The 15,182-nt window shown below is 43.1% G+C and overlaps 1 protein-coding gene across 1 annotated transcript in view; it reads left to right on the top strand.

Annotated features, from left to right (window-relative positions):
- adamts15a (ADAM metallopeptidase with thrombospondin type 1 motif, 15a) overlaps positions 1-13,959 on the top strand; it is a 28,453-nt gene extending 14,494 nt beyond the window's left edge. Inside the window, exons 4-8 of the mRNA XM_055942937.1 lie at positions 5,469-5,755; positions 6,120-6,297; positions 6,576-6,751; positions 10,399-10,574; positions 10,792-13,959. Coding sequence (XP_055798912.1) covers positions 5,469-5,755; positions 6,120-6,297; positions 6,576-6,751; positions 10,399-10,574; positions 10,792-11,593 — 1,619 coding nt within the window. The 3' untranslated portion in view covers positions 11,594-13,959. The remainder of the gene's footprint in view (positions 1-5,468; positions 5,756-6,119; positions 6,298-6,575; positions 6,752-10,398; positions 10,575-10,791) is intronic.
- Positions 13,960-15,182: the final 1,223 nt, after the last annotated feature.

Raw genomic sequence — 15,182 nt, 5'->3', positions numbered from 1 at the left:
ATTTATCTTGCCAGAGATTAAATCTGAACTGAAGAGATTAAATCAGAACATGATTGAAAATAATAATATAATTGTAATTATTGTTGTTTTTATTATATTATAAATCCTTAGCCCTCTGAAGGCGTAGAAGGTCCTCATTGTTCCCCGCTGTGTTTGGGTTAGTAATAATTGCCCTCAGCATGCATTTGTTTACCATTCTGAATGTCTCTATAGAATCCATATGTTCTTCTGAAATATGCAGAAATACTGGACAAAGAATTACAATCATGGTCTTGAATGGGACACGCTTTTTTCTGTTCTCGCTATTGAATTGGTCTCGAACCGGCTTGTCCCTCTCCCGGTCTCGATGTCAACTCGGTCTCGACCTCCCTCCGGTGTTGGTCTTGACTCAGACTCGATTTGCTCCGGTCTTGGTCTTGAATTTGTCTCGCTTTAGGTGGTCTCGAACACAACACTGGGCCTAGGCTACATAAAAAACATACAAAAATCAATGAGTCTGATGCAACAGATCAGAAAATGTTGCTGCACTATTAGTCTGTGTCTTCACATTATAAGCGCAACAATGTGCACAAGACAGTAGGCGACGCGTGAATGTTCGTTTCATAAGGCAATTAGCATGAAAATACCATTGTCAAAGTAACAGATGTGAAAATATCCTTTAGAAATTTTGAAAGTTGATCTTGCTCAGTTGTGCACCGAGGCCTCCCACTCCTCTTTCTATTCTGGTTAGAGCCAGTTTGCGCTGTTCTGTGATGGAAGTAGTACACAGCGTTGTACGAGATCTACAGTTTCTTGGCAATTTCTCGAATGAAATAGCCTTCATTTCTCAGAACAAGAATAGACTGACGAGTTTCTGGCCATATGGAGCCTGTAATCGAACCCACACATGCTGATGCTCCAGATACTCATCTAGTCTAAAGAAGGCCCATTTTATTGCTTCTTTAATCAGAACAACAGTTTTCAGCTGTGCTAACATAATTGCAGAAAGGTTTTCTAATGATTAATTAGCCTTTTAAAATGATAAACTTGGATTAGCTAACAAAACGTGCCATTGGGAGACAGGAGTGATTTTTGCAGATTTGAGCACTAAATGCATCAGGGAATTTCATGCACATAGGCCTATAGGCTTATGCATCCACTGTATGATATTAATATTTAAATATAAAAGGAAGAGATGCTTAGGCCTAGCCCCAGAGAGAGAGACACAGATATGCCAGTGGCATGCTACGACACCGACATGCATTTATTTATCCTTCTCAGATTGGCTACTGCTATACAGATATAGACATAGGAGGCTAATTTGTAAATGTTTTATCCTAATCTTTTTTTAACTAAGATAAGCATTGTATGTTAGATTATAGGAGAATCTTTGGTAGGCCTAAAATGTTCTTCCTCAAGTTCTACTGTCATAGACAGTTGGAGTGCCAGTGCACACTGCCTTCATATCATAGGCCTGCAGTAGCATTTAATAGGTTAATAGTCACACCACACCAAACCGTCAAAAAAGTTTCTAAACTTAAGGTAATGTAATATCATAAGTCATGTTATTGCTAAAGGGAAAATACAAGCAGCATAATATATCACAGCAAACACAACATTGCATTTGGAACATCATTTGGCAAAAGAAAATGGCTGAAGAGAATGAAACAAAACAAAACAACAAAACTTGCAAACTGGTTTAAAACCTTCACCAAAATTTTGAACAGGATGTATTGCAGGAATTATCAAGAAAGGCTAGTGCCTTTGTTTAACACTTTTTTGGTTACTACATGATTCCATATTACATGATTGCATAGTTTTGATGTCTTCACTATTATTCTACAATGTAGAAAATAGTAAAAATAAAGAAAAAGCCTTGAATGAGTAGGTGTGTCCAAACTTTTGAATGGTACTGTATAGTTTTATGTTATTTAAAAATCTTTCTCTCTGCATTGTTGGGATGGTCCTGTAAGTAGTAAGCCTTTCACTGTTAGTATGCCCCTTTTGTTTACGAAGCATGTGACAAATAAAATTAGATTTGAGTGTATTGAGTTAGGAGTGTCTCACTGAGTGCTAAGTCACAGACTGTCCAACGCTTCCAATTCAGTCTGGCCTTTTGATGTTGTGTAACACAGGCCTATCAAACCCTAATTATTATTAGACTTTTCCTAGAAACAGCTAGGCCCTATGCTCTGTGCTTCTTCTTCTTATCTTAACTCCAGTCTGCAGGGCTTTTGTCACTCAGGTGTGCACATTTTGCGGAATATTCAGAGGTGGAAAGTTTCCGTGGGAATTAACAGGAATATATGGGAATTAATGGAAATATATGCACATTCATATTAATACCATTTAAATGTAGATGTTTTTTGCATTGGATATATTTACCATATCACATGGAGACAGAAACATAAACCTTTTACCTTATCATAAGTAGACATAATTACAAATTATAAATCCTTCCAATAGAAATTTAAAAAAACTATTTACGAATTTAACTTTAATTAAATTAGTTGACTCTTCACGTTCAAGAAAGGGAAAATTGAATGATCCCCAATGATCCATCGCATTTCCCAAAAATGTTTTCAACATACATCTGTAAAATGATGGTCTAGAAACAAAAACTTTGGTTGTCTTCCTCTCAGGCTTCCATGTCTTCTCCCTGGACCTCTTTAATGTCCCCCTCTTGAACGTCAGACTCTGAGGCCGCATCTTCACTGTCACTTTCCAACTGTGTTGAGGATGGCTCATTGTCAGGCTCAAAAAGCCCAAAATTTTCCTGGATGACCACCCATTTTTCAACCCTTGTATTGGTCAGCCTGTTGCATGCTTTGGTGTGTGTTCCCAAACAAGGACCAGTTGCGCTCTGAGGTGGCTGATGTTGGTGGGATTTGGAGGATTATGGAGGCAACAAGGGAAAGATCCTCAGATCCACAAAGTCCCTTCCACCAGGTGGCTGATGAGATATGTTGGAACAATTGCCATATTGCATCTCCATCCCAAAGCCCTTGCTTGGAAGTGTACTTCGCCAGACTGCCAAGAACCTTGCCCTTATCCAGGCCAAGGTGGCGAGTCACGGTAGTGATGACACCATAGGCCTTGTTGATCTCTGCACCAGAGGATGCTTTAGCCAGCATACTTGGGGTCCAACATGTACGCTGTGGCGTGTATGGGATTCAGGCAGAAGTCTTCACGCTTTTTGATGTATTTCAGAACAGCAGTGTCCTCTGCTTGGAGCAACAGTGAAGTGGGCAGGGCAGCACGGATCTGCAAGCAGAGTCTGAACATCAGACAGGATGGCATTGTCTCCCTCAATCCGTGCAATGGCTACTGCTATAGGTTTCAGGAGTTTCAGGCTGCTTACCACTCTCTCCCAAAATACATCATCCAGGAGGATCCTCTTGATGGGGCTGTCCATATCGACAGACTGTGATATGGCCATTTCTTGGAGAGAATCCTTCCCCTCCAGGAGACTGTCAAACATGATGCCAACACCACCCCAATGGGTGTTGCTGGGAAGCTTTAATGTGGTGCTCTTATACTTCCACTTTGCTTGGTGAGGTAGATTGATGCTATAATTTGATGACCCTTCACATATACCTAATTATTTCCTTGGTTCTCTTGTAGAGTGTATCCATTGTTTTCAGTGCCATGATGACCTTGAGGAGCAGATTCAATACATGAGCAGCACAGCAAATAGGTATGATGTGAGGGTAGGACTCCTCCTCTTTAGACCAAGCAGCCTTCATGTTCGCAGCATTGTCTGTCACCAGTGCAAATACCTTCTGTGGTCCAAGGTCATTGATGACTGCCTTCAGCTCATCTGCTATGTAGAGACCGGTGTGTCTGTTGTACCTTGTGTCTGTGCTCTTGTAGAATACTGGTTGAGGGGTGGAGATGATGTAGTTAATTATTCCTTGCCCACGAACATTCGACCACCCATCAGAGATGATTGCAATACAGTTTGCTTTCTCTATGATTTGCTTGACCTTCACTTGAATTCTGTTGAAGTCAGCAAATGAGTAGATAAAGCATGTCTGGCTGGAGGGGTGTATGCTGGGCGAAGAACATTCAGAAATCTATTCCAATACACATTGCCTGTGAGTATCAGAGGTGAACCAGTTGCATACACAGCTCAAGCAAGACATTCATCAGCATTTCTCTGACTACATTCCTCCATTTAGTCAAAAAAACGTCTGATTCCAGGAGGACCATGAGCTGTTGCTATCGATAAGGTGTCTGATTCATAATTTTCACCTCGAATAGAAGTAGAGGGACTTTTGTCAGAGGTTGCTTGTTGTGAGCGCTGAGGGAACTTTATGCACTTCACCAGATGATTCTGCATCTTTGTTGCATTCTTCACATATGATTTGGCACAGTATTTGCAAATGTACACAGCTTTTCCTTCTACATTAGCTGCAGTGAAATGTCTCCACACATCAGATAGTGTCTGTGGATTTTCCTGTAAAGATTAGAAAAAAATGAGTAAAAAAAACAACAAATACAATTACATGTATAGATAAATAGTTCAGCAGTTAGATTAAACAACTGATTTGTAAGATAAATGTTTTAAAATGAAATGTATGGAAACAGGTGAATTAACACACTCCTCAGTTAGCAGGCTCAAGCAAGCTAAAACCCACATGGTAGCAAAAATTAACTAGCAGAAATTGTTAACAAGTTAGAAATGATTTAAATACACTTTGCTGTAAGCTACTATTTCACCGGAAAGATTCCGACCCTTTGCAACCCTAGCCTTAGGTCAATTAATTATCATGTATCTGTTTGTGTGTGTGTGTGTGTGTCTCTGTATATGTCTGTGCGTGCACATGTGTGTGTGTGTGTGTGTGATCGTTACTCTACTCAGCAGGGCAGAGGCAGACATTAGGCAGACACTAGGCAGACGCCTATGGAACAGCACACTAATGGGTTAAACTAGACTTGGCCGAGTCAAGAGATTGTGTGTGTATGTTTTAGGAGGTAGACGTACCACCTCCTGTGTGTGTGTGTGTGTGTGTGTGTGTGTGTGTGTGTGTGTGTGTGTGTGTGTGTGTGTGTGTGTGTGTGTGTGTGTGTGTGTGTGTGTGTGTGTGTTTTTGGTTGGGGTTGGTCTTTAACAGCTAAGTGTAATGAACCATCAGCAGTTTCTGAAGCGCCGTCTTCAAAGGGGTCGACGTCACAGGGTCACAAACTGGGTGACTGGCTGAGAGGCTGTGCACTTGTTTAATCTGCACACACGTGCACACACGCAGAGATCCACACGTACCCACTCACACAAACGTTTGAAAATCCTAATCCTCACATGCAAAGTCTTTCACTACAGAACAATTTTAAAAAGAGAAAGGATGCAAAAAGACAGAGCAGTTAAACACTTGAATTGAAGGCACTTGAAATACAGTAAGCTCAGCCTTACTAAGAGTTGGAGTAAAAAACCTGTTGGTGTAGCTGGGTAACCCATGGCCTGTATTTCTCTCTCTCTCTCTGTTCACTAGGTGAGTGTCTGCTGGATCAGCCCCTGAAGCCTCTGGCCCTGCCTGAAGTCCTCCCTGGATCCTCCTACAGCCTGGACCGGCAGTGTGAGCTGGCCTTCGGAGATGGCTCTAAGCCTTGTCCCTTCATGCAGCCGCCCTGTGGTCGCCTCTGGTGTACAGGGATGTCCCGGGGCCAGCTGGTGTGTCAGACACGTCACTTCCCCTGGGCTGATGGCACCGCCTGTGGGGATGGAAAGTTGTGTATGAGGGGCGTCTGCATGGATAAGATGGATATACACAAGACTAAGGTAAGGCTTTGAGATATGCGCATGCACGCACATGCAGGTGGGCAGGCAGGCAGGCACGCACGCACGCACACACACACTCGTCCAACACTCGTCAACACACTTCATACACTTCAAGCTTTCAAGCAATTCTCACACCAGTGTGAGATATGTCATGTCAGTAGAGATGTGACTCCCCTACCACTGTGGTATGAATGACGCAAGCCCCATGTTGTCAAACATACTTATTTAGGCCTTTTATACCTTTTTTTTCTTGGAGCATTGGCCACTGACATAGGCCATGTTGTCATATCTCTTATAAGAACCATGCAATAACACTTTAATAACTGTTATAGACGTATAATAACCTGTTATAACCTCACCCCAGGTGGACGGGCGGTGGGGGAGGTGGGGTTTGTTTGGCTCCTGCTCCCGTACGTGTGGCGGGGGTGTCCAACTGGCCAAGAGGGAGTGTAACAACCCAGTGCCCTCCAACGGGGGCAAATACTGCCAAGGGGTCCGGGTCAAGTACCGCTCCTGTAGCCTGAACCCCTGCTCTGACACAGGTAAGAGTCGGCCCAAGACCTGTATTTAATTACTTAATCCTCTCCATTCCCTTTGGGACATATTGTAAGGTCAATGAGCTCACTCCACTTCATCCGGACCATGGCGACATGTTGTACCGCGCTCCAAGAGAGGTTGATCCCTGCCAGGTCATCTCTCAAAACCTACCACTACTTTACTCTATTACTTGATTACATTTCATTTTACTGGGACAGCACACATTAGTCAACATGACTGTATGGTTGTTCCTCACCTCTGACCTCTCTCTCCCTGATCTTAGGGAAAAGCTACCGCGAGGAGCAGTGTGAGGCGTTTAACGGGTTCAGCCTCAACACCAACCGTCTTACCCCCTCTGTGGTCTGGGTCCCCAAGTACTCCGGGGTCTCCCCCAAGGACAAGTGCAAGCTCATTTGCAGGGCCAACGGCACCGGATACTTCTATGTCCTTGCACCCAAGGTTAGTTAGCAGCCACCTTCCTATTCTATTTTGTTTTATTATATTCTATATCCTCAAACCTATGGTTAGCAACGGGCACATTTGAAACCTTGAAGACATGGTACACGTGTGCTAGACGCAGCATTGTTAACCACTGCACGTTAGAGGTCTTCTCGGATCCCGAAATTGAGATCCGAATGGAATTGGATCCATTAAATTCCCATCCGACACCGACAGGGCCAGGTCATTTTTGCTTGAGCACGCATGAAAGTGCCTGGTCTGTGTGTAAATGTAAGCAGTAGTTCCTCAGTGTGTTTGAAAAATCTTTCCGACACTCTCCTTCTCGATAGGCCTTGGTGTGAAATAGCGACATATTGCTGATCTCATATCTCCCGTGGAAACATCATAACATATGCTATCTGAACACTTCCCCCTTGGTAGGGCCCAGTTAAAACAATGTAGCATGTCCGCTACGGCGAGAGATCAAGCCAGTCAGAGAAAGAGGCAGACCGGCAGAGGAGAGGGATTCATGCTTTTGACTGAACCAACTGCCATGTGTAGCAAATGAGATTTATGGGGAATATTTCTTTTCATCAGGATATTTTAGTCTTCAAATCCAGTTTTGGATCTGGTCGGTATTTCACATATTGTCAGACAGATCCGAAATCTGTGGCGACCGAGCGGGAGCCAACCCGGGATCCAAAGGTCAACTACAGAATATCTGACCTGTTCGAATATCGTGTCGGATCTCGGGTAATCGGGCTAGGGTATATCCGTGAAGACCTCTACTAAACATGTCCAGACCACCTGAGATGTGTTTTTGTCCGGAATTACTGAAGCATAATGTTTTGACTGGTATTTCAGATGTTACAGTACAGTATCAGTAGTAAAGACATGAAAAGAACAATGGCAGGCAGTCAAGCATTATGAGATGATGTGACGTATTCCTGGAGCCACAGACAGCACCTCGCTGCACAACCCCCCAACACACACACGTACATGCAGATGAACTGACCTAAGAGAGCAGCGTCGAAAAAGAAAGGAATGAGGAGGGAATGTAGAGAGAGAAGGAGGGCATGGAGACATGGCTTATCTTGTTCAGATAGAGTGGTGTGGAGTGAGACAGAGCAGGAGCCCCAGTCACGGCATGGAGTTGCGGGTTCCACAGTCCACAAACTCCACTTCACATTGCCGTCACACTATCAGGCTTTCAGAGCAGGGGCAGATATGCGGAGAGACATGAAGGGGTAAGAGCTCTTACTGGTCAATACTGGAACAGAGTTTCTGAGAACAAGTATGTTTATTTAACCCTCCTGTTATGTTAGTTTCATGTTAATTCATTCTGTGTTCCCGGTCCAAAATGACCGCCCCATTATAGCTGGATATAAATCCATAATAATACATATATTATCACCTAATGTTGTGTTAGATCATTTTATCAACTTATGTTCTTGTGAACATTACAGGTTTTGAACTTCTATTTTCTGTTTATGGCCTGTAGGTCTCATTGACCTGAGCTCATACAACTTGTTTTTGAGTAAAACAAGCATAATGTATGGGTTATTTTGACTATAACAAATACTCAGATGAAACATATTGTGCTATTTATCACAGATCACTTTGTGTCAAAGTTTAACAAGGACTCTCTCCTCCTCACCAGTGTCAGTGATATGATCAAGAGCCTCACATACAATATATTGTTTGGTCATTGTGCTGCCACAAAATGAATTGTGAGCAAGGCCTCAAAAAGGCTTTCGATACCAGAGCTACGAGAAAAGTTCTATATATTATTGAAACAATGTTGCGAATGTTTGTGAGAATGCCAACAGGTGTGGTTCCCGTGGGGGAAAGATTATATTGGGGAAAAGTTCCCGTTGGGGTTGCCATGGAAGCCAAGAAGGCGTGTGTGTGTGTGTGTGTGCTCAAACACACATGCATGTGGGGGTCTGGGAGAGGAAGTGTGTCCATCTGATGAATGGGTATCTGCCTGAACTCAATTTTATACACTAATTGTAGTCTCACCCATTCATTTATAATGATCGGTCATTTTTGAGCGGGAACACCACAGGTGTACAAAAGTTAAATAAAACACCCAAAGTTTTATGAAAATCATCAAAATGTATTTTGTGTGTTCAGATGCCCTGTGTGGACAAAGTCATGGAACCTTATGACAACAAGATTAAATTAACTATATTTTTCAGAGAGAAAACGTGTAAATCGGTCCAATTCGATCGGAACACATCAGGAGGGTTAAAAAATTGGGACTTCAATTAGGTCCCAGTTTTGACCGGGTCATGGGAAAAAGACAGTTGAGTTCAGTTGAGGCAGTACTCACAGACACCATGTTGAGTTATCAGCTACATATTTCACCATGGCCCCAACTCTGCCGACACAGACTGCTGAGCATACTGACCTGGTCGACTGCTTCCACTCCAGACAGGCAGATCATGCGTTAGTAGGGTCATGTTCAGGGTGTGAGAACCAACTATAAGGCTGTCTGTAAACTACATATTTTGCTCAGTCTAAGCGTGTCTAAAACGATCACAGAGGGGTATCCCACAAAACAAGCTACATCTACTTAGGGTTTGCTAAAGCTAACCAGCTTCATTTCGCGTCACTTTCCAGCTCGGGCTTCATCCATACTATGACAGTGGATATTGCTCGTCCGCCTGCCGCTAACTCTAGCAGGTGTTTAACTGCACTTGCATGTTGCACCTGGCTAGTCGAACAACAAACTCTTCATTGAGATAACGCTGAAATATCAATCCATGTGCGAATTAGAGCCACATTTTCATTTGTGCCGAAATCAAAATGATTTTTTGATGGTGTGAAATAGGCTTTTTATTTTTTATTACTTATTGTTAATGCCGTCTTTTGTGTACTTTGGTGTGCTTATTTATCAACACACAAACATATTTTTCCCCCCACTCCTATCGATATTTTTTATTTCTTTATTTCATACAAAAGGGTTACGTCGCGGTGACGTTTTAAATTAATTGTGTTCTTACGAAATGTGTAATGTGATATTTTAACATTACTGTTTTTTTTAACACACAAAAAACATTTGAATAATGCAGTATTTAATCAGTCGTCTTCCTCAAATGAAGGAGATGATGACGCAATCTTTGCAACAGGGACGGAATCTGATTGCGTTGATCCTCAACTCGCGGCTCAGTCATTTCACTCAGGGTAAGTTTGAGTTTTCCGGGAGTTAGCCTGCTCGGTGCAGGTTAGTTCTGAAGAATTCGTTGGCATAGAAATTTATCCGGCTAAAAGGTTTTCCACTTTCGTATGACCAGTTATCCTGAGTTGACCAAAGTTACCTCGCTAACTCCTCAAACCTGCTTCGATCAAATACCACTCAGGTGTGATATTTTACATGTATAGTTTGTGTATGTCATGTACACTAATCTCAGAACTGAATTTTATTTATTTTTTCTTTCTTTAACTAGGCAAGTCAGTTAAGCACAAATTCTTATTAAACATGACGGCCTAGGAACAGTGGGTTAACTGGGGAAGAACGACAGATTTTTACCTTGTCAGCTCAGGGATTTGATCTTGCAACCTTTCGGTTACTAGTCCAACGCTCTAACCACTAGGCTACCTGCCGCTATTGATGTTGCATAACATTTGTTGAGTAATAAAGTATATCTCTCTCTGTATCCCAGGTGGTGGATGGGACCCCATGTTCTCCAGACTCCTCAGCCGTCTGTGTCCAGGGGAAGTGTATCAAGGCCGGTTGTGATGGCAAGCTGGGCTCCAACAAGAAGTTTGACAAGTGTGGCATCTGTGGAGGTGACAACAAAAGCTGCAAGAAGGTGTCGGGACTCTTCACCAAACCCATGTGAGTTCTAGGGCCATTTATGCAATTTCTCATAGGTGCTTAGAGAACCATCTTGTAATGCATGGAAGTCGTCCTTGTTTACAAGTGACACAAATTCCTATAACAGGAATGGATCGGATGGATTCCATGTAAAAGGAATGGTTTTGTTAACATTCCTGTACCTGTTTAATAACAGTGGTTTTACAGATTTATGAATGTATTCTATTTTTCCCCAAAGACACGGTTACAACTTTGTGGTTATGCTTCCGGTGGGGGCATCCAACATAGACGTACGGCAGCGCGGCTACAAGGGCCTGGTGAGTGACGACAACTACCTGGCGGTGAAGAACAGCCAGGGCCAGTACCTGCTTAACGGGAACTACGTGGTTTCTGCCGTGGAGAGGGACATCATCGTGAAGGGTAGCCTGCTGAGGTACAGCGGTACGGCCGGCCTGGCAGAGACCTTGCTGGCTGTGAAGCCGCTCCGCGAGGCCCTCACTGTGGAGGTCCTGTCTGTCGGTCAAATGACCCCTCCCCGCATCCGCTACTCCTTCTACCTGGCCCGCGAGAGCAAAGACAAGAAGAAGGAGGAACGGGCGAGGTCACATAATAGTGTTCTAGCGGAGGACGTGGGCGGGGGGCAGAAGGGAGGAGAAGGAGGGGATCTCCTGAAGAAGTCCTCATACAGTATTGAGGGACCCATTCCAGGTAAGTGGTCCGCGGGAATGTGGGACAAGTGTTCGGTGACTTGTGGGAGAGGGGTGCAAGGGAGGCTGGTGCAGTGCCTGGGGCAGGACGGCGAGCCAGGGCTGAACTGTGACTCCATCGTGAGGCCCTCGGCCACCAGAGTGTGTGGGGACCCTTGTCCTGTGTGGGAGATTGGGGAGTGGTCGCCCTGCTCCAGGAGTTGCGGGAAAGGCTTCAAGAGGCGGCCGCTGCGCTGTACCACACAGATGGGGCTGCAGCTGCCCCGGGACCACTGCATTGCGGGGAAACGCAAGCCACAGGAACTGGACTTCTGTCACCTAAAGCCCTGTTAACACACCATGAACCCTCCTTTTGTTCCCTCCTAGTCTACAGTCTACAGTGTTTTTCAGAAATGCATTTGACAAAGATTAGACAAAACGAACAAGAATAAACAATCCCAATAATGATCCTGAACTTTGTTTCTGGTGTATCTGGCATCTGCCTGCGAAATGGGACAAATGTGAAGGAGATGAAGGACCCAATATTGTTGGAAAGACAGAGAGGCTGAGCGGGAAATGTGCTGTAAGCTTGAGGTCATTGGTTAGTTGGTTACCGGTAACACTTTTGAAGAGCCAATATTACAGAAAGAGTTGGTGCTGTTGTTTTTTTGTTGTTCCAATCCCAACGTATTCTAGATTGTATTCTAGAATGTCCATATGCCAGCAATCCATCCAGTTGACCTGATGAATCTGGAACCAAGGCACCATCTTGTCCCTCTCTGGTGTTGCAAAGTTCAGGTTCTGTGGGACATAGCAGAACTCTAATTCGCTGGCGAGCCAACTGTCCACACAGCTTTCTCACCTACTTTTCCTGAAAAGCCAGACTTTTGTAGGAAAATATAAAGAAAACATACAGTATGGAAAAACCATCTGCTAACTGGACCAAGATCCTAATGCCCTTGTACTGCATGAGACGAGTTTATACTGCAAAAATACTTATTGTATCCTTTACGTCCAGAGGTAGAATAAGAATCAAGAGAAATGGTTGTACTATACAGAGTATTGTACTGAGTATTATTGCACCGGATATTACCAGTAGATACAGTATCATGGTAATTATTCCACACCTGGTTATAGAATTAACATGTTCTTATTAGGAATTAATTTGGTAAGCATAGAATGTGATGATAGGATATCTGTTCAGTGATCCATGAAAATAATTGTTTTCCTATTGTGTTCTGCTCCTCCACGACATGAAAATACGCCTACACATTTTTTTTTTAGCAATGACAAAAAGGGGTAGTGCAATGGGAATATCATATCTGTTTCCCTTGTGCTCCTCTTGCAAACAACACAGAAGAGCAGAAATAAACCTGTACTTTGGATGCAGCATAAGACATTAACTCTCTACAGAACTTTGACAGACAGCAGAACTTCTGTAACGGAAACTGTTGCAAAAATCGTACTATTGGCTGCTTTAGAAAAAGCCCCATACGGTAGTGTAGTTAGTCCCAAGAAGCGAACTGGGACAGGAAAAAGGAAACTCGCTACCGACGCCTCTGTAGTAGTCTGCACTCTGTCACCACCGCACTAGTGCGTTAGCGAGAGAGAGCTTTCAGCGATGTCATCATCCTCTAACTTAGGCTGCGCCCAGCCCCACACTAAGTTAGGCTGCGCCCCAGCCCCTGACTTCACCGGCCGTTACCACGTAGTTCAGCTACGTTTAGCAGAGACCGATGTTGACTCAGCCTGTTGCCTGTTTGATTCTCCCTCCCTCTACACGGATTCAAGTGGATTTAACAAGTGCAATCAATAAGGGATCATAGCTTTCACCTAGATTCACCTGGCCAGTCTATGTCATGAAAAGAGCAGGTGTTCATGATGTTTTGTACACTCGAGTGTACACCGTCCAACGAAATGCTAACTTGCAGATACCTTCTCCCGTTCATTCTCCCTTTCCCCACCGTCCCCTCCACACATGCACATGGACAGACAGTGTGTTCCAATAACTGCACTAGCAGACCACAAATGAATTAAGCAGTGGGTGTCGGGCATGCATTCTTCTAAGTAGTGTGCTCGTATCGATGCAGTGTTTGAACTAGTACGAGGACAAAGCACGTGTGTAAGCATCTTTATCATTGGGTTTGATTGTGTGTTCATTGTTGCCCCTATCATTCCAATTGTTGAGCCAGTGGCACAGCTTCTGAAATCCTGTCAACGTGTTTGGCTCAGTTGTGCTAGCCAAGTTGTTATAATTGAAATGAAAGGATCTAAGTGGTATAGAAGAATGTCCTGATCTTTCTGAGACTGTTACAGAATGTGTGTTCTGTTCGAGCTCTCTGTTCCATCCTGTCCACAGCCGGAGCCCTGAAGGCGAGCTGTTCTTTGTACACAGTTAATGAAACCCCCTGTAATCCATTATATGCTTTTTGTTTTGGTTCTTCAGAGTGACCACATTGTCCATCTAAAAGATGGTTCCTGTATTACTTGGAATATTTGATTTGTCATTTATCTTTTGCACTTTGTACAGCAAAAGAGTGCAATGTCATGTCCTGCATGGGCTGTCTTGTATACTATGTATACATCCATTCGGCTTTGCGCAAAATAAGTATTGTAAATACTTTTTCATGTTTTTCGGGGGGGTTTTGTCTACGCTGGCATTTTTTAAAAATTGTATTTGACATCAAGATATTTATTCCAAATAAAAACATTTACACATCTGTTGACTCCCCCTCTTCCCCTCTCTAAAATATCTTTGGTTCTCACAGTCGTCCTCAGGCTTGTTGCCAACGATAAATGAAAAAGCTTCCCACTGGGCACAAACTGGTTGACTCAATGTCATTTGTCAACGTTTTGTGACATGGAATCTATGTGAAAAATACATTCGAATTTGAAAAAGTCATCAATGTAAACTCTTGTTTTGGGGGTAAAATTTAAAACACATGGTCTTCATGGTAAACATACACAAATCCATCTCAACCAAAAATATAAGTTAAAGAATGGGACTAAATCAAATCAAACTTTATTTGAAGTGCATTTTAAGTTTGATTTGATTTAGTCGTATTATTTAACTTCGATTTTTGGTTGAGATGGAGACATGAAGTCAACATATAAATGATTAATGTGTAGACAAAGTGGAATTACAGCCAGACTAAGTCAGTAGCACAGATGGAACTATCCAAGCAGAAGATACATCTCTTTCAAACTAATGTAACATTCAACCTTAAAATGATGAACACATCCATAGCCACATAGCCATACTGTCTAACTATGCATTTCTTCTCATGTAATCATATAAAGCTTGCATGTTCAAGATAGCATGCATACTGTAGGTCGTTGCAGGTCTGTGGAGATGTTCACAATTGTTGTAATACTCTGTGCAGAATCTCGAACAGCATTGATCACTTGCACCATGTACTTTTAATGTAACCTCAACTCCAATCCAGGTCATTTGGTTCTGACCAAGCACAGTGATAGCACATGAATCGGTTGTATAAATAAACTAAACATCTGACATTGTATTCCCATTTGAACTCTGCTGTCAAATATGATCCACTTTGAAATTACGTGGCGTGCCCAGTGGGATATGTATACAATATACAAAGGGTTTTTTCTCTCTCTCTCTCTTGTACTTGTGTCTGTTAGTCATATGTTTATAGCATATCATTTTCCAGGCATTGTTTAAGAAATGTGGGGCACGTCAAAAATATGGATCATCATCCCAAAAAAAAGAGGGCAAACAGAGAGGACGAGCAGAGAGGGAGAGAAAGGGAGTGTGGAAGGAACCAAATTGCAAGCAGGAACGTTTTACATCTGGAGCCTCCCAAAGCAAAGCCATGTATGGCAGTTTGACTTCATTATTACTCTGTTATATATAGGCAGGCTCTCGGCTCTCACAGAGAGAGAGAGAGAGAGAAAGAGAAACAGAGAAAGGGGTCAGAGG

The sequence above is a fragment of the Salvelinus fontinalis genome, chromosome 13, assembly GCF_029448725.1.
Source record: "Salvelinus fontinalis isolate EN_2023a chromosome 13, ASM2944872v1, whole genome shotgun sequence".
Lineage (NCBI taxonomy): Eukaryota > Metazoa > Chordata > Actinopteri > Salmoniformes > Salmonidae > Salvelinus > Salvelinus fontinalis.
This window is presented reverse-complemented; position numbering and strand designations above follow the sequence as displayed.